Genomic DNA, 20,946 nt, shown 5'->3' with positions numbered 1-20,946 from the left:
AGTTTTAATATAAGATTATTTTATTGCAAATTAGACTTAGTATGACATTATTGACTACGGAATTGGTGCGACTCCTAGCAATTGACTATTGTAGTCTTAATTAGACTTAGCATATACGCACGAAACACTTAGCATACATGACTATTTTAGTCTTAGCATGTAATATTATTTGAGTTTTAATATAAGATTACTTTATTTGTAATTAGACTTAGTATGTAATTATTGACTACGGAATTGGTGCGACAAGTAGCAATTGACTATTGTAGTCTTAATTAGACTTAGCATATACGCACGAAACACTTAGCATATACATGACTATTTTAGTCTTAGCATGTAATATTATTTGAGTTTTAATATAAGATTATTTTATTTGTAATTAGACTTAGTATATAATTATTTACTAGCTAGGGTTGTATAATATACGTCACCTAGACTTAGCTTATATCACGATTTGTAATTAGACTTAGCACGTAAGGTTGTGTAGGGTTCTAATGTACGACATTTACACTTAGCATACATGACTTAGATTGTTAAAACATAAATGTCTCGTGACTTAGCAGATGTTTCTTGTATCAACAGATGGCTGACCGCGATGAGGAACAGATATTGTACGATACAATCGCGGAGGGAAGCAGCCAGTACTGGAATGAAGAAGAGGGGAACGAGGATCCAAACCAGTACTTGAACGAGGAAGGGAACGTGGAGAGGGATGCGGAGGGGAACCAGCAGGGGCACGTGGAAAGGGATGTGGAGGGGAACCAGGAGGAGGAGGCTAGTGGTAGTCAACCCTCCGTTGGACAGAAGAGGGCACGCGGGCAACGAGGTGTAGCGAACAAGCTTGAGGGTCGGCACATCATAACGGAAGTGGAAGAAGATGGACATCCTAGTGCCCCGGCCGAAGCCGCCAAGAACTATGTACGTCACAGCGGTTGGGTTGTGCGGGATAACGTGCCTGTCAGTACGGTGTACTGGCGAAGAACAAGGGCACGCGGAGATCATGAGAGCTTTGTCCCAGATTCGGAGAAAGAGATGCTGTGGACCACAATGCTCGAGACATTCACCCTTCCTGCGGGTACAGAGGACAAAGTGAAAAGGTGGACTCTGAAGAAAATGGCAGAACAGTTTCAGAGCTTCAAGGGAGATCTGTACAAGAAGTATATACTGAAGGGGCAGACACCGAACTTCGACACATTCCCAAAGCTAAGGGATCACTGGGACGAGTTCGTTGCATATAAGACAGGTGAACAAGGGCAGGCGATGATGGAAAGAAACAAAGAAAATGCCGCCAAGAAGAAGTACCATCACCACTTGGGGTCAGGAGGCTATAGCGTCGCGATGCCGAAGTGGGAGCAGATGGAGGCTAGCTTGATTGAGAGGGGTATCGAACCGGCAACAGCCAATTGGCCGGAACGATCGAAGTTCTGGTACTATGCTCACGATGGAACGCTCAACCCAGCTGATGGCTCACTGGTCTTCGGCGATCAGATACGAGAGGCTGCGCGACGACTAACAGATGCAGTGGAAGCCTCCTCTCAGGGCACGTTCCGACCAGACAGAGATAGGGACGAGCTGACACTCGCCCTGCAGACTCCAGAGCATCCAGGACGAACACGAGGGAAATGGGTGATTCCTTGGAAGATTGGTTTCAAGGAGGACATCCACACGTACAGGAGTCGGATGAGGAGCAAGAGAGATACCGAGGCGAAGATTGCAGACCTAGAGTTCCGGGTATCGAGCTACGAACTCAACATGCAAGAGGAGGTGGCAAGGAAGGTTGATGAACGCATGGCCGCACATCGGTCCCATGATCCCCAGCCGACCATTCCTCCTGCAATGGTGAGCCCGTCAGGAAACCGTAGCAGCTGCGCCTCAACGGGGCAGGTAGGATCACAGAGCATGGACGCCATGCAAACACAGGACGAATCGACCTGTCCCGTTGATGACATCACTCAGCGGACACCATGTGAGCTGCATATTCCTTTCAAGAACTTATCAATAAAGGTAAGATTTAGCCATTCCGCTAGTTGCTGCTTATATATGTTGATTACTAATAAATAATCTCTCACAACATGAAGGTGGCGTCGGGCATGGCCATCCCAACGGACCCTTCAGGTACTTACCACTGCAGGCCGATTCCAGCAGGATACTCGAAGGTCGAAGTTGAGTTGGTCGAAGGCGCGTACGAGGACCTCGAGCTGGATTACCCTGGAGGAGACGGTGAGACGCATCTACGAGACACATGCCATGCCATTATTCTATGGCGCAGGCGGTACATCATCCTCCCTGGGCGACAAGCGGCGTCTCGTGCACCATCTCCTCCGGCTCCGCCATCTCCTCCTCAGGATCCTGCACCGTCTCCTCCTCATGCTCCGCCAGCACCGTCTCCACCTCAGGCTCCAGCATCGACTCCTCCTCAGGATCCTGCACCGACTCCTCCTCGTGCTCCTACACCTACTCCCCCGCAAGCTCCTCTTCCGGCACCTTCAAAGTCAGGGGCCCCCCAGCTCCACCGCCTGCCCACACAAGGGCAACGAAGAAGGCGAAAGTTGACGCCGCCAAGAACAAGGACCCGGGGTACGATTGCACGCAAGAGGAGCTTGACGCTTACGTTGCATCAGAAGTCAAGAGACAATTCAAGCCTCGAAGTCCAGAAAAGAAGATTCCTATAGACCCCAGTGTCAGGAACTTCTTCAGGGGTATGTCTGCATCTGTCAAGGAGGCCATCAAGCTATCGGACTATGAGCGAACGCTGAAGAAAGCATCTTCTGGAAAGTCCAAACCAGTCCCTCAGCTTGGAGAGCAACCAAACCAGGAGATCGAGCCGTTGGTGACCGGTAAAGAAATGACGATAGAACAATTTATTACTGACACCGGTCTAACTACGGATCAATTGCTAGGAGTCGCACCAATCGAAAAGGCGGAAGTGAAATACATGTACGAACTCGGTAAACCGCTTGTCAAGCCTGAGCTGCTGCAGTCCCTACCCACACAAATGTACAAGTTCCATCAGCTGTACATGGAGATGAGCGCCACCGGTAGAGAGATGATCGGAGCGAGGATCAGGGACACGGACTTCTTGCAAGGAGATGACATTCTCTGGATCAATTTCAGGGGAATCTACGAACTATACCAGCTGGACGCCCTCGACGTCTCTATTATGAGTTGCTGGATTTTGTAAGTATATCGTTCAGTTAGATTTCTTACTATACGTCTCCTTTAACTAATTAGGTCATTGTATATAAGTAGACTATAGAAAATAATATACTCCCTTTTATCGTTGTAGAATGGAGATTCAAAGGGCCCGACGGCGGAGGGTTTTCGATACTGGATTCATCGACCCTCGGAAAGTAAACGTCGCAATGCTCGACCAATATCCAAAAGAAACAGAGGACAATCTCGTCCATCTCCTGAAGGCGCAGCATTACAAGACGTTCATACTGTTGCCATACAACACAGAGTTAGTTTAATTTTACTGTCTTCCTACATACCAAATTTCATTCCCGTACGAACTTGCTAAGTGTTTCATATGTAATGCATCCCACGCACATTGCAGATTCCACTGGGTGCTTTTACTCTTCGACCTGGAGGCCTGCACCGTCAACGTATATGACTCAATGGATAAAAAAGAGTCTACGTTTGACAAGGTTTTCGAACTTATAGACAGGTACCGTCATAAGTTCCTTTGTTAATTAAGAAAATCTTGTTATGTTAATTGCTACTACGAATCATAGCTTTAAACTCCATGTAGGGCTTGGTATCGGTTCCGTCATTTGGTCCGCGGCAAATGGAGAGAAAGACTTAGGCGGAAGTTCAAATTTCCTGTGAGTACACATGATCAACATTTATATTTCTCCGATTCAAATACATACAAGTGTATATTAATTAGATCTCTCGTTGTTTGTCATTTATTTGTAGTGCGCAAAGCAAAAGCAGGGAACTAACTTGTGCGGCTATTACGTGTGCGAGTATTGCCACTGCCTTGCAGACCAAATCATCACCACAAGAGAGCTCGATGTACGTACAAATAAATTCAAAATTTCATTACGTAGCGATTTCTTGTTTAATTACTAATCAATTTCATACATTCATATAGTTTATTCGCATGAGGGATAACCTGACCACACACAAGGAATTTATCGCGGCGGTTCAAGAACAACTCATGGGATTCATCAACGAAGAAATCCTTGATCCCAAGGGTGAATTCTACTACGACGGAAACACAATTCACCGGTCCTTAGCTTCTGAGCTAGCAGCGAGTACTACTACGTCGAAATCGTAGCTAGCTAGGACATATAATGGATTGTAATTAATACATGACTACATATGTTTCTATATGCATGTGTACACATTTTCTATAATGTAAATATATTTTGGTCATATATATATCTATATACATATGCATTTGCATAACATATATATGTATAAATACATATATATTATGCATGTATATACATATAATATAATATAATATATATATATATACATATATATATATGTATGCATATATATGTATTGAAACATATATATGCATGGTTTAACCGGGAGTACCAATATCCATGCAAAAAAAAAAAAGGTCAGCTCGATCTTTAGTCCCGGTTGGTAACACCAACCGGGACTAAAGATGGCTCAGCCGGCCACGTGGCTGAGCCATCTTTAGTCCCGGTTGGTGTTACCAACCGGGACTAAAGATCGATCTTTACTCCCAGTTATTTCACCCGGGACTAAAGATAGCGATCTTTAGTCCCGGATTGGTACTCCCGGTTTGGAAACCGGGACTAAAGGGGGTTACGAACCGGGACTACAAAGGGTTTCTCCACCAGTGTCCTCTGGGTCGAAATCCACGAAGTAAACTTCCCAGCTATCGTCGTCGTCGGCGGCGGCGGTGGCGGCGCCGTTGCTGGGACGGCGCGGCTTCTCGTAGTTGAAGGGGACGAAGCCGCCCTTGCCGGTGTCTTCGTCGGCGGGGAAGGCTAGCCCGTAGTACGGCCGGCCCTTCCTGTCGATGATGCTGTCGGTGAAGGAAAGCAGCGCGCAGATCGCGCAGCAGAAGGCGATGAGGCCGCCGGAGATGTAGCGGTTGATGGCCAGGCACCTGCCGTGGTTGGTGAAGGACGGCGCCAGCGCCTGGAACGCCAGCGTGGTGCCCGTGGGGAGGAGCTTCACCAGGTTGGCCGTCGTCGACAGCGTCTTGTCGACGTAGTCGCTGTTGTTCTTCTTGCCACCGCCATCGGCATCGGCATCGGCGCCGGGCGCCTGAGCCGGCTTCTTCTTCTTGTCATCGTTTGTCGGGTTAGTGGTGGTCGACGACGCACCTTTTGAGCCCTGGGCGCCGTTCGTGCCCATGAATTTTGGCCGTGCGCGCTGCTAGAGAGAATTGACAGGGATCGAGGTGTTGGTGTGTTGTGCAGTCACAAGAACGTGCGACCGCTTCGTTTCTGCATGGTTGCATGTATATGGTACACCCCGCATTTATAGGCAGCCACCCACCGGGGGGCAGTGAACCAGATGCCAAAAGCGGGAAAGGCCAAAGTGACATCGTGCGCATATATGTGCCTAATTGGCCCCTGGCAAACATTCTACTTCAAGTAGCTTGTCTACAGGGTAATGGCATCGATGGTAAGCATATATCCGCCACACGATATATTGATCATCTTTTCATCATATGCTTTGCTTGCTTAATTAGCCCTAGAAATTGCATACCTGCTTTAGTTCGACCTTGGATCTCATTGTACAGGAACATACCACGCGAGCTCCATAAAGTGTGCTTGCACATATCTGGCATATATTATGAATATATAATAATAACAGCTAGCCACGTACGCATGTGTTTAGTACAATATATCATCTCTGGAAAAGGTGGATTTGCTATTTCCGTCAAAATCTCACATCTATAAATCAAAAGAATTACTCCATCCGTTCTAAAATATAAGCATTTATGACTAACACGATCTTCGAGATACTATTTTGACCAACAATATCTATAAAAGTAAAATATTTCAAATAAGAAGAGTTGCATATTACGATATTTTGTTTAATAAGAAATCTAGTAACATCAATTTTACATGGTTGATCTTTTTTTATTTTTTTTCTATTAATAGTCAAAGTTAAAAATGTTTGACTTGTCATTATGCTAAAAATGCATATATTTTAGGACGGAGAGAGTAGTATATATATTCTTGCGAGCAATTTTATAGTACTTGAGGAGGTACCACTTTTTCTATTGTAATTTGGTACCTTTTGGTATCTAGGTACTAGGAGGTACCAAATTTTACCCTAAATTTTTGGTAGCTTATGGTACCTCCACAGGGAATGTAAAATTACTATGGTTCGTAAAATCCATCTATGATATGGTATTTTACACAGTAATCGTGATCTCTATCAAAACTACAGACACTAAGAAGGGAATCTCTCCCTTGTGCCCGAAACACATGGTAATTAAATAGTGAAAAACACTCGGTAATTGTCACTACCACATATCCTCACATCTATTATCTATGATGGGCTTAAGTGCGCCGCTACATATCACGTGTCTATAACGAGTGACATTCAAGCCATTAGGGATTAGCACTGATCTATAACGACTCCAGTTATATGGAGTTGTTACATATGTCATCTACCAACTTTGTAACAGTTTAAGTTGAGGAGCCGTTACAAACGAGCCCCTCATGATTGTAATGGCTTTCCATTATGAGCCATTAGAAATGGTTGCACCTCATCTGTAATAGCTCCTGTAGGAGCCGTTACAGATGTATCTCCTATCCGTAATGGTTCCACACATTAGGAGTAGTTCTAGATGACTTTTAGGCCGGTCTAGCTAACCCCAACTTAAATAAAAGAAAAACCTGGCCAGCCCCTCCCTTGCCTCACTTCTCCTTTTCCCCTCCCTCCATCCCCATCTCCGTCACCGACACCACCCCCCCTCCCCCCAGCACTCTCCTCCCGAACGACAGCAGCCAGTCATCGTGTTGGCGGGCCTCTCCTTCCTCTCCTCTTCCTATTTTGAAACAGGCCTACCGTACTACTACCTCATGAACTCTCTCTCTCTCTCTCTCTCTCTCCACATTGAAAGGAAGCAAGTAAAGGCAATGGTGATGACCGGCAACGACTGCAGCTCCCCGTAGCTCAGGATGGTGGATCTACCAGCGAAAGATCCTAACGACGGTGGTGGGCTAGCCTCGGTACCATCAGAGTTGACGGTGGTAGGCCTCGGGACCGCAAGATCTGGCAGTAGCAGGCAGCTTTGGTGAGCCTCAGCAAGTGGAGGACTCGGCGGCGATGATGAAGGGGAGGGTGACGACGACGTCGACCACACCGCCACAGGGATCCAGCGCTGGTGAGTCTCCTTCATCATCACCACCAAGTCCATACCAGTGCTGGTGAAGCGCCTCCCCCAGTTGCTCGACCACCGTGGCGGCTCGGGCGTGGTAACTCAGACGACGACGATGTAAGTTCAAGTGCAATTGGATTAGTTTTGGTGACTAATGCCAAATCCAATTATATGATACTATTATCTTTTATATATAAACATTTATTTTGCATAGTCTCAATTAATATGAAAAATAAAAATGATGAGAGGTACGTGTTAAATTCCTCGTGTTCTAAATTATCTCTCTAATGGTTCCCAAATAGGGTGAGGAACTCTAAATATTTTATATTGGATTGTCATCCATCACCAAAAAGGAAATGATCATATTTTATATTGGATTGTCATCCAACACCAAAACGGAAATGATCAAAAGATCTATGGTCAATAATGTGTAAATGTTGTTCTGGTGATTTATGACAAACCAGGTTACTGTGACTTACTTTTTTCCATGAGTTGGCAAATAGGTTGTTCTCGGATGTCATATGAGTTGGGATAGAAATGTATCCATTGATGGTTGACTTTAATCTCAATAAGGATGAAACACATCGAAATCAAGCTATACTCTCTTTACACATGCTTTCTTTTCTTGTATAGGATAAACTCCCATGGATTCATCAAAAATTATGCATACACCTATTTCACTCGAAATATTTTGTATGCATATATTTTGGGGGAAGTATATCTTATATTTTATTATGCATGTGTGTGATCCAAGTTAATCAATTTTATTTAATTGAGATCTTTACATTTGTGTATATGTGTGAGTATATGACATTTGTGGTGTTGTTGATTTTCATCAATTTATTCATATCATTTTATATGCGATCGGTTGGTCAACAAGTGGAGGTTGACTACCAGATCATTGGGACTAACAGTTTTATTGAGTTGAATGAAAGAAATAGATACCAAGAAATGAAAATAATGTTGATGCTCAAGTGAGATCAAGTCACTGTTGGTATTTCTTAACGACGTTACTAGAAATATAATTCCCAGCAATGGCGCAGAAATACTTCTGGTATATTATGGTTACAGAGTTCATCCGCAAGCACACGAATATACCATTATAGCATTTCACCCGAGAGTATTCCAAGGGTATCGTATTTATTTTATCACGTGGAAAGATCATGTAGAGAGAACTCAACTAATAATTTATATATTACTTGTGATAATCATATTCTAAGCAGGGGTTATGATAATCCAAGGGTAGAGTGACACACAAGCTTTTCTACTTATCCTCATAATAAATAATCTAAGCTAGGTGGAAAGAAAAGAGAAAGAGAATCTATTCCTATACTTCTAATATACATAGTATACATACATTCTAGTTAACTGATATACTAGCTAATACCATTTATCCGATGCCTTCCTGGTACTTCGAGAAGCCACCCCTGACTGTCGAGTTCTTTACGACAGCCCGTCATGACCATCCAACCGGGGCTAAATACAGAGGAATACCCTCCCCAGGAAATTAACTAAGGATTATATATAGGCACGGAGGAATACTCGTACTGAGCTGTCACCATCAGCGGCCCACCTCTCATCCGCAATATATAACCCCAAATAATGATATCCCGTAATCTAGACACCACGTCTAAATTACCAGATACTACTCTAATATCATCGTCATGATATAGAATAATTGCATAAGCAAACACTATACCTGCACCAAAGCATATCCCAGATAAGCTAGCAGTATATTCAGTATAACATGAACATAATATAAAGAAGGTACTCATATACTCGGAAAATATTTCAATACCAGAAATGTATCTAGAAGAGTATTCTAATGAAAGTACAAAGCTTACAAAAGAGGAAAGGAAAGCTACTAGAGCCATACCCGAACTCTTCCGAAGGCTTCCAGACTCCTGATTCCTATTCTAATTCTATTCCACCAGCTAGATACTACTAAACTAAACTTGAGAGGAATGAGAGAGCTCTTGCTTGAGGTGTGTGAGTGAAGTGAGGAGAGGAGCTCCTTAAATAGGCTGCCAATGACGGTTGTGGTAGTTGGAATGGTCGGAATTGCCCTCCAACCGTTATTGGGGAGTGATCCATGCCGTCCAGCCAAAACCTGGATCCAACAGCGTCAAGGGAGGTTCGGCCCAACCTCCCCTGATAATATCTAACATATTTATGTATTGCAAGCATCACTAGTTCTCCTTTATTTTGATAATATTGATGGTCGAAACTGATCGATAATGACCATCAACAGTCACGTATGTCTCAAGATGAAGAGCTGAAACATGGGAATCATGTGTTGATCCACATCAACAGTGATTGATATCGTCATAAGTTGAAAGGCATCAAGTGGCTGGAAGAAATGAATGTGACCAAACATCATAATAAATGAATGTGACTAAACAGAGTGGTATGCGTTGTCCAGCTAAGTCCACAAGAAGAAGCACAAGGCAAAGGTATAATGAAACTAAGCATCCTTTTTCAAATCCTTTACCGGTCTCGGTGTTTTTAATTAAAATCTGGATTGAGTATAGGAATGTTGTACTGGTAAGATGAATACAAATGTGTTTGCTTAAGTTCTCAAAATGATTTATCTTTGGACAATTGTTTATGATGGATTTGATAGCCCTATAACCAACCTTTACATGGAATCCAAGATCATCAAAATCAAACTCTGGAGTAAAAAGTTCTTATATTTTTATCTTAGCAACATCACACTATCCGACCTCTATCGGACTGTCTAATCCATTTGAGTATTCGTGGGAGGAACTTGGTTCTCAGTCTGGCTTGCCATTTAAAATCGGAGTTTCCTATGTTGGGATCAAAGTATCCGATCTAGTTAGTTTTATAGACCTGCGATAGAATTTTTGACTGTTAGAGGCCTAACTCCGAGGTAGGAGTAAGTCATGCCTGATTTTCCTTCAGGGATTTAAAAATCATTTAATAATTTATTTCTAGAATTTATATTAAAATAAAAAGAAATTTACAAGTGAAGTTAATTCAGAAAATAACATTTCCTTTAATAAATCATGATTGGGAATATTTTTCTCGTATTATCCATGCCCTAAAATAATTAATATAATTTTCTCAGAATTTTCAGAGATCAACATCAAATTTTAATAGCACAAAGTCCATTTCAGAGAATATTTAAATTGAAAAACCAATTAAAAGTCCTCATTTCCAGGTGGGCCATCATTTCCGACCCACTCCTCATCGCACGTGACCAATAGTAGTCTGGCCCACCCGCTCCTCCTTCTTCCCCTCTCTCTCGCAGTCGCAGGTCGCTCAACATCTCTCTTTGTTTCTCTTTCCCCATGGCCCAGTCTTATTTGCTAGCCCAACTCCTAACTCAGCACGCCCCCTCCTTTTGGGGTCACCAACCTGTCAGCCCATCTCACCCACACCCGATTCAGCCTTTCCTCCCACCTCCCACGCCGGGCATGCTTGGCTTGCCTTTCCTCCTCTCAATGATAGGTAGGACCGAGGCCCACCTGTCAGGCTCATTTCCTACCACTAGCCGAAGTCGACGACCGCTGTAGCTCCCACGTACCCACCTGATCCACGAGCCCCGCTCCTTCCCTCACTCTCAAACAACGCAAATTTGGTCATCGCCATATTCACACCCACATCCCCCTCTCTCCCGACAAAAATAGGCGCTGACTTGAGCCCACACCCTGCCCACATCGCCACCTACATCTACTGACGGTTACCGCAGCTCCCACCTTGTTCATGGCCCCTCAAGCCTATAAAAGGGACCACTAGACATCCCCCCCCACACACACACCTTCACGAGCTCGCCGCACCAAATATTGTGTTCCCCATGCTGCGTCCTCGCTCCGTCGCTTGTTGCCATCCTCTGTCCAATGCTCACCGCCGCCCCATGCCACTTGTGTCAAAAGCTTTGCCATGTCGAGGAGTGTCTCAACCGCCTATTCCTCGAAGCCAACCGCTGCCCCGAATGGCTTATTCCTCATGGAGGAGAGCTCTGTCACACCCCAATTTTCTTTTGGGGTTTAAAAATCATTAAATAAATCATTCCTAGAATTTATATTAAAATTTAAAGCAATTTACAAGTGAAATTAATGGGCCGTCCACGCGTGCTAGTCATCCGCCATGCGGTTGCAGCCCCTGCGCATCTCCATGCGCCCAGAGAGAAGGCCCCGCCACCACCACAGTCGGGTGAGCCTTCCGTTGCCGCCAGCCGTCACAGCCCTTCCGCCATTGTTGCTCGTGCTGACCTCCTTGCCACTGGCTGCTACAGCATCCCGTTGCCACCAACCGCCAGGGCCTCCCCCGTAGACGTCCGTGTAGGCCTCCCACTGCTGATGCTCCACCGCTCCAGCAACTCCGGCCAAATTCAGCGTGGATGTTCCGTATCCACCAGTGGGACTAGGGCATCGGGTCTGGCTGCGCAGGATCCAGATTTGGCTATTGATGCCCCACTCCCTCCTCAAGCTTGGATGCCTTGGCCACCATCCAAATCATCTGATGGGGGCCCTCTCACCGCTCCTCGCCGGATCAGGACGAGCAGGGCCTGGATCTAGGCGGCATCACCTCTTCATCCTTCCTTGAGAGAGAGGGGAAAGCCCTGATGCCGCCATCCTCATGGTCGGCCGACTTTGCCGACGTGCCACTCGAGCAGCGGCAAGGTGGGAGGAGGAAGAAGGAGAAGCGGCGGCGGTGTTTTTCGGTCGCTTCTTGTGTCGCTCTAGGGAGGAAGCGACACGAGCGAAGGGCTCCAGGGTGGTGATGGTTCTAGATGGTGCAATCGGTCGAGGAAACATGAATAATGAAATGTAGGGAATGAAGGGGATTCTAAAGGAGAGAGTTATTTTACCATGGTGAAGCAGGGGCGAAATGTGGCCGATCACAGTGGCGGTGGAGAAAAAATAGGACTGCATGCTCCTGGATGCCAATTAGGTGTTCAACAGAATGTCCAGTACTTGTCGCAGAATGGTGGAGCCGAGCTAGTGTAAGGGAAGGTTGGGCAACTGTGGCGATGGTCTTTTGGAAGCTTGGGGTGTAGGTGGATGAAGGAAAAGAGAGATGAGGCAGCTAGGTGGTGGTGGTTAGGAAGGTGACCATGGATGCTCGCTTGAGTTTGAGCTCGGTTTGGGCCGAGACACGGAGAGTTTGGGAATTTGGTATTTGTAGGCTACGAAGGCTTGCTTGAGAAGATGTGGAATGGGGAGGCAACGAGACGGTGGGTTCCACTTGTCGGTGACGGATAGGAAGCTTCTGGATTGGATTGATGGTGAGGTGGCGTGGTTGTGGTGGTGAACAAGGAGTGTTGGGTGTCCGCTTCTTGGTGTTCGATGCAATCCATTGGCGCCGAGGAGGGGGTTGGCTACTCGACCACAGATTCACTGAGCGGCGGGATGGACGGTGTGGCGAGATGGCGATTCTTGGTGTTCGCCGTTGAGTCGGCTTATCCGGTGCTGTAGCAAGGTCAAGCGGGGCTGAACAGTGACAGAGGCGCTAGACTTCTGTGCAGAGGAGGAGACGGCGCCAGAAGGAGGTCGCGCGTGGTGTTTTGGGTCAACGATCTCGCAGCGGCAGTATGGCTGAGCGGGTCCGCGCGGTGGCAGTGATGCGGGACCAGCGACGAGACACAATGCTGAGGCAGGGCCGGCCGAGGTGAGGAGGCGCGGTGATTTTTCTACGGAGCGGAGGGTGCTGCTCAGTGAGATGGATATTCGGTAGTGGCGGCATGCTGATCTGTTGTGTTGATGTTTGGTCAGTGATGTGCTGTGGCAGCGGGGCCGGGGATGAGACTCGATGACGAGGCGAGGGAGTCAAAGGAAGAACATCAGCGAGGGGGATATGGGTGGTGATTGGTGCAGCACATGGGGAAGGGCGATGCAGCTTGGCACGTCACACAGTCGGGTTCGACCTGTGTTGACGCGAAAAACACACACTGGCCTGGGAGATCTGCTTAGCTCCAGTACAGTCCAAAGGTTGATAGGATGCGGGCGTGCCAGTCAATTTGACCCTGCAACTGACAAGATATACAAATAGCAGATCAATGAGCCGATCGGCTGACAAGCCAATGGAGTAATTCCAGCCGATATCGATAGGGTTTTGAGCTATTGGCAATATATCCAATGTAGATAATGATATAAAGGCAGTTGGCTGATGATGATGCAATATAACAATAATATAATCCAGTAGAAAAACCAATCGGCTAACAATATGATATCATAGAACAAGTACTGATCCGATGGTTAAAGCATACATCGGCTAGAGGTCCGATATCATAAAATCCACGAGATTAGATAAATCAATGAAACCTCTGTTGTCATCGGCTAAATCCAACTTATATGTATATGCAATCCTTATAAGCCAATGCAACGTCCAAAAAACTTATCGGCTAGTATCCTGATAAAACACTAGCATGAACCTAACCGATTTATATTATCAACAATCTAGTAGGTCGAACCTAACCGATGCAGCACAAGATTGTATATGATAATCTAATACTCGATGAGCCAATAGATCTGTCTAATGTGATGGATAGAACAAATCTATTTACAACAGCATTGTGATTGTAGAGATATGTCGGCTAAGACAGAAGATCAGACCTAACCGAGACAGTTCCAACTAAACCGATGTGTCTCTAAACATAATGCAATTAGAGATAGAATTGAGATATCAGGTAGGCAAATATATCAACCAAACCAGAGCGATCCAAGAGATCGAAGCGATGCAGCCTTGAACAACACCAACGTAGCCAATAGATTCACTAGGGCCGGCGGAACGTAGGACTTACCCCTTCGCCGGAGATTGAACTGAACCGATGCAGCCCCGCGTCAGGTGCCAAATTCCGCCGGATGATAAGTAAAAACCTCGGGAAAGAGGGTGGCGATGCGCCGAGAGTAGTATTGATCGAGAGATGATTTACAATGACCTCGGGTGTACATATTTATACCCATGGGTAGATACTAGTCCTTATAGGACAAGAAAGAAATTTTTCTAAAGATAAAAGGAAAACATAAAGTCCTTATAAGACACTAAACACACTTTCCTAAAGATAAAAAGAAACTAACAAACTATTCCTAATTAATAGATAACTTGGCATGCCGCATCCTCCTTGAACTCGGTCACTTCTGGATAAGCTTCATTTGATAAATTAATTTTCTTAACCGAATATAGCAGGAATCCAACTATTGATAATGTGATAATTCTCCTAGGGGCTTACCAAATTTTGGCGTTAACAACTTGGTGCGAAAGATGGTGGCACAGCGCGATGCTGGCTCGAGCTCGGCCGAGAGGAGCGGTGCGGGGTCGGCCGAGAGAAACGGCGCAGTGGGGCATAGCGTGGACTGGCCCGTTGCGTGCGACACTGCTGGCGCGACGCGGAGCTGCCCGGTCGCATTGCGTGGTGCAACATGCTCCGTGGGATCAATGAGTTGGACGAATGGCGTTGCACAAGTTCAGTAGTGTGCAGCAGCCACGATTCGGGGAGGTGCATCGTGCGGTGTCCGCGTGCCTACACGATAAGATCTATAGCCTTGTCTTTTAATCCCTTTCTTAATCACCAAGCAGTCCGCATGGGCCTAGGGCACTCGGCCCACCCCATGCTTCACGGCCCAAGGCCTTGCCGTGTGTACCTGGGTACCATGTACCGCACAACATGAAACAAGTGAAATCAAAGTTGACGGAGCGTGGGGCTCCTCACCGGGAGACCGCGCGGGCCCCCCTTTGCCGGTTCGGCCAGGGGCGCTGGGTGAGGTTCTAAGCCCTTGATCTGTGGAATGGTTCGCGAGAGAGCAAATGCGCAAGACACGGGCGATGTAGACAGGTTCGGGCCGCTGAGAAGCGTAATACCCTACTCCTGTGTTCTGGTGGATCTGTGTATGAAGGAGTTACAAAGAGCTGGAGAGCAAGAGAGTTCAAACTCTAGAGACCCTCTCCCTACTCTTTTTCCCCAGTCCCCTCTACGAGCTCAGGTCTTCTCCAGTCTTTTTGTCCGTCCCCTCTCTTGGTAGGCATGGTCCTCCTTTTATATCTCAAGGGGATACCACATACACCATTTCTACCTACCATTCTTTTGGGTGGGGACCCATCCTACTTTGACCAAAACTTGGCTCGTACCTTTGCCTGACACCGGGATAACCCTGTCCTCCCTCATTAATGGGCGGAGATTTGCAATGGCTGTTGTCCGAATGACCCTCCGATGGGATGGGTCATACCAACCTCCACTCCGCCGGAAGCAGGTGCAACGTGGAAGCACGGTTGTTTGCCGATGACGCGACCGGCGTCAGACCAGTCACAGACCGGTCATTCTTGTCCACCACGTGTCAGTTTAGCATGCTACACGTCTGCCCTTCTTCATACAATGACTTCCTTGCAATGGTTGCGATGAAGCCTGGAATGTATCTGGCCGGGGCTGACGTGCCAACTCCAGGAGTTCCCACGCCGGCTCCGGCTAGGGACGAGTGCCTGGAGGCTCTCATCATTCCGACGGGACGGGGCGAGGCGTGTGTCAGGCCGCCTGTTGCCCCCTAACCCGCGATCTGACCGGTCTGTGACCGGTCACACACTGTGACCGATCACGGACCGGATGAGTGTGCTGCGCTACATTAAATGCGGCGTGGGGCGCTCGTCCAACCCGCAATAAACGCGGTTAGGTGAGCGCCGCTGTGCTCACCTAACCCACACACGTGGCGCCAAACCCTCAGGGGGTCGGGGCGCCCCAGCCCTCGGGGACGAAACGGGAGCGGCCCGACCCCTCGGGGAGATAGAGGGAGGGGCGGCCTCATCACCCTCGGGCCCGACCCCCCCGAGGGGGTCAGGCCACGTGGGTGACCGCGGCTGCCCCAAACCTCTAGTCAAGATATCCCCGGTCCCATGTCACCGACAAAAGTAAACAGACACCAGCCTGGTAAAAATAATAAATAAATATCTGCTACTTCATGTTACAGTAACTCAATCAAAAGCAAAAGATTAGCAATTAAATGGGATTGGAATTGTATACTGTAAAAACAAACAGTGGGTTCTTTCACAGCACATTGCTTATTTGCTTGTAGCATGATGAAGATTCGCACTCAAATAGGATAAACACCATTTTTTGACTGACGAACCTTTGATAGCACATTATTCAGTTGAAGCATTATTTAATGATTGAAACCCAACGTGATGTCCATCATGATAAGTTCATAATCTCCATTCCTAACAACTTGAAGAATATCAGAGTTGCCAGTAAAATTAACTAAATTATTTGTTGGAAGCTATCATATAAGAGCCCACGAAAGCATGACATGTTGGCAATAAAAAGCATATCATGTGAGCTTGAGAAAGGGAGATTGGGAGCCCGATTTGTTGTTTCTGTCGTTTGCACGCTCTAGAGTGCGAAGGTGGGAAAATAGTGAGGCCTCCAGATATAGGGATGGTGGAAAAACAGTGAGGCGACTGATTCATGCAACACCGCGCGCTCGCTCATGGCGCGACCAGGGAAGGACCCTCACGCTCTTGTATTCATGCAACAACGGTGTGACTAAGGAAGCTCCATGAGCCCTAGCCTCTACATCACAGTGCCACAGAACGGCGAGATGGACAACACCAAAACAGGGACATCGCTGATTTTGGGTCCGGCGCGCGGCGGCTGATGTTGCTGTCACCGTGATGCGGTGCCGAGCGGGGACCGCGGCGGCAACAGGGAGGGAAGCGGGCCGACTTTTCAGTCATCGATGTAGGTTCAATGGAAGGGATCCTTGGTCTACTGCTATCGTGAAGCTGGCGCTTCCGCGCTTCCTCCTTCAGGGACAACAATGGTAGACACAGTTGTGGGAGAGGGGATAGTGAGGGTGATATGGTGGTCGTCGATGGCGAGACGGTAGGAGAAGGGATAGCTAGGGATTGGAGCATGAGGCCATCGCAAGGCCGCAGCCGTGGCTCAGAGTGGAGGTGCATGTTAGGGATATAGTGGGCGCGGCGTGATTGGGGGAAGCGATTTGCTGAGGATTTAGCTCGCGTGGAGGAATTTGCGGTGGCAGGGATCCCATGTGTGGGCTGCCATTCCTTTGATTTCACGGTAGGATTGCTATGCAAAACTTCTCCTTTTTTATTAGTATAGATATAGATTAAAAAAAAACTAATGGTACAGATGAAGGAAAATCCTTGTGTCCACTACTGCAAACCCTCAAATGATCATCCTCCTTTCAAACTGAATACATTTCTTTTCCTATAAAAATCATATAACCATACAAAAATAAATATATACCATGCATTGCTTTAATCTAATGTTGGAGACAAGTAATCTTGCGTCCCGTGGCAATGTGTGGGGCATTTTCTAGTTCTATAAATACTTATACTTATAGCTTGTATCACGTGATCAAACAGGTTTTCTTTTACATCATGGTAAACTCCCTTATAGAAATAAACTGAAAAACGATTTGCATCAGAAAAATTGCATGGATTCCACGGGGAGGCTTCTCAGAAGCACAAGTTTGTATGTATGTGACATATACATACTGCCAGTCATATGACAGTGTCATAAAATGAAACTTCTGGTGTTGGTAAGGGCCTGTTTGATAGGTGCCACAGTTTGCGGCGCCTCAAGTTTGACGCGCCACAGGTAGTTAGCATATTGTTTGTTTGCTTACCACATATTAGCTTGCCATAAGAAGTTATGTGCTCATGAACTACTTTGCCACATGTTTTTTGGTCTAAGTTGTGGCTCTCAAATCGTTCACCAAACTTGTGGCTTGGCAAGTTGGAGTAGTCATCCAAACAAGTCCTAAGTACACCTGATTCAGCCATATGTTTGATATAGTTGACTTTAACCATTCTCTGATAAAAAATTTTGGAACAAATAAAAATTTAAGTACCTTTAGTGATAGAATAAGTTATTACAAAATAAGTAATATTATATATTTTTTATTGATAAGATAAATGATTGCATTAAATATTTTTTATGACCGGAGGGAGTAGTAAACTACGGTAGTAATAATAATTAGATAAAGTGAACAAAATAAGGAGTTCATTTAATTTCGTTTGCTTATCTTAAGCTGAATTTACTAGGGCCAAATCCCAAATGCTTGTCTTCTTCTTTGTCATGGTCGTCGTCCTTCTCCTGCGGCCGCGGCGCGAGGGGAGGAGAGGAAGCCCAGCCGTGCAGGCGCCGGCCGTCGCGGACGATGTCGCTGTCGTGGTAGTCGTCGCGGAAGTTCTCGATGTCGTCGCACATGTCGGAGATGGACGACCAAATCAGCTCCTTCTTCCACTGCTCCGTCCGCGGGAAGCCGCAGTGGCGCTCGCCGTACTCGTCGCAGTACTCCAGGTCCAAGAACAGGTCGTGCGTCTGCCGCTTCGGCAAGCCGGCGGCCTCCTTGGCGCGGTTGTACTCCTCGACGGCGCGCAGCATCTCCCCCGGCGACGGCAGCGTCCTCCGCCCGGACAGCACCTGCGCCACCCACCTCGCCTGCACCTCGGCGAACCGCGGCAGGATCACCTTGACCGGGATGCCCACGAAGGAGAGCGACGGCGCGAGCGCCGGTGGGAACACGTGCTCGTACAGCGGCCCGACGCGGTTGTCGTCGACGGTGACCTTCCCCTCCGTAGATGACGGCGTCGGCGACGACGAACGAGCCGTCGTCGAACACCACCCGGCCGTCCTCGCACAGGTGTTCGACCAGTGGTTGCAGGTGAAGGTTGTCGTACCTGGCGAGCATCTTGGACATCGACGGCGTCATGGCCTCCTTCGTCGACTTGGAGCTCAGGTGCACCTCCTTGGCGACGCGGAGGAGCTCCAGGGCGACTTCCTTACCGCTCAAGTTGCAACCAACGATGACGACGACCTCGCCGGCGAAGGAGTCCGGGACGCGGTACGAGTGGCTATGCAGCTGCCTCCTCCTCCACTTATCCATGCCGTCGATGCTTGGAAGCCTTGGCTGGGAGTATTGCCCGGTGGCCACGACGACGGCGTCGAACACCTCCTCCGTCTCCGCATCGCCGTTGTGCTTGCTCCTCACCGTCCACCGCAACGAGCCGTCGCGCCGTGGCGGCGCCATGGCGACGCGCACGACCGTCGTGTCGAGCCTGACGGCGTCCATAAGGCCGAACACGTCGCAGAACTCCCGGATATACCTGAGGAGCTCGCCGTGGACGGGGTACCGCCGCGCGTCGCCGCCGCCGCCATTGGTGGGGCGGAACGGGAAGTCGGAGAAGCCGCAGACCTCCCTCGGGCTGTTGAGACGGAGCGAGGAGTAAATGCTGCTGTGCACGCCGGCCATGCCGAGCGGGTCGCGGCCGTCGGTCGCCGCGTCGTACAGCCACTGCCCGCCGACGTCGGCGCTCTGCTCGAGCACCGTCACGTCGAGGCCCTCTCGCCGCAGCTCGCGCGCCGCCGCCAGCCCCGCCATCCCGGCGCCGACGACGCACACCTTCTTGGAGCTCCAACCCGATGATGATGATGATGACATCTTGTCCAAATCTTGCTCCCTGATTGCATTCAACGCGGCGACAGCTCTCCAAATTTAATCGGTTGCCAAATCTTTTTCCCACCAAGCAACAAAAATATCTCAATCTCCTTGATGCTAGAGATGCCATTTGGTGCCTCTTGGACTACTTCAATACCTGTTTATCATTTTTATTAAGATAAACACAAAACAGCTACAAGAACGAAAGGAATTGACAACTTTACATCAAGAATCAGGCTCCCATCGGATGGCCTATTCAGCCAAAAAAAAAGCCAAATTTTAAATTTTCAAACTTAATTTTGATATTAATTTTGAGATATTTTCAACGTAATTTCTTTTTCAGCATTGACTTTTAAGTCACCAAGAACACATCTATAAAAATTTTATATACAAATTTATTTTTATTCCCTAATAAGCCCCGTTTTGACTTATTAGAGAAAAAGCCAAACGATGGGGCCGTCATCATCATTGGTGAACAGTTGAGAAGACTATATACATGTAAAAAACAAGGTATAATGGAAATCTCAAATCATCCCTTAGGGTGTGTTCGCCCATCCATGTTCCCAACCGAAATATGCGCGGATAACGGAACGGTCAATTAGCGCGTGATTAATTAAGTATTAGCTATTTTTTCAAAAATAGATTAATTTGATTTTTTAAGCAACTTTCGTATAGAAATTTTTTTGCAAAAAAACGCACCGTTTAGCAATTTGAAAAACTTGTGCACGGAAAACGAGGGAGATCGGTTGGGAAAATAGGGTGCCAAACACCCATAAGAGATATCCCTTTTTCATGTCACTTAAAAAGTCATTAAAAAATTTAGTAGGATAGATTAATATATGATATGTCACTTCACAAATATACATATTAAAATTAAACTTATACAAGTAAAACCAAAAATAACAAATTTGACTATGAATAGAAAGCGTAATTCACAGTCAAATTTGTTATTTTTGTTTCAAATTGTATAAGTCGAATTTTAACTCGCATGTTTACAAAAAGATATATCATATATTAATCTATCTTAATAAATTTTTTAATAACTTTCTGAACGCCATACATAAAATGAGAGGATGTCCCCTCAAAGGACAAAAATCCATTTCCAGGGTATAATAAGAAATCTTATACGATAGAACTATTCCTTTTACAAAACATGAACCAAGGGAACTCTAGGAGTTATCAGAGTGAATCGGCAACTTTTGT

At 46.8% G+C, this 20,946-nt stretch overlaps 1 protein-coding gene and 1 pseudogene across 1 annotated transcript; both read right to left on the bottom strand.

Annotated features, from left to right (window-relative positions):
- Nucleotides 1–4,785: 4,785 nt before the first annotated feature.
- LOC136355305 (protein DMP6-like) lies at nt 4,786–5,343 on the bottom strand. Its single transcript, XM_066307695.1, has one exon. The coding sequence runs from the start codon at nt 5,341–5,343 to the stop codon at nt 4,786–4,788; it is 558 nt and encodes a 185-aa protein (XP_066163792.1).
- Nucleotides 5,344–18,171: 12,828 nt separating this feature from the next.
- On the bottom strand, nt 18,172–19,933 carry LOC9266649 (flavin-containing monooxygenase FMO GS-OX-like 8; annotated as a pseudogene).
- Nucleotides 19,934–20,946: the final 1,013 nt, after the last annotated feature.

The sequence above is a fragment of the Oryza sativa genome, chromosome 1 (genome assembly GCF_034140825.1).
Source record: "Oryza sativa Japonica Group chromosome 1, ASM3414082v1".
NCBI classification, from domain to species: Eukaryota; Viridiplantae; Streptophyta; class Magnoliopsida; order Poales; family Poaceae; genus Oryza; species Oryza sativa.
Note: the sequence above shows the minus strand (reverse complement) of the source record. Positions and strands in the feature narration are given on the sequence as shown.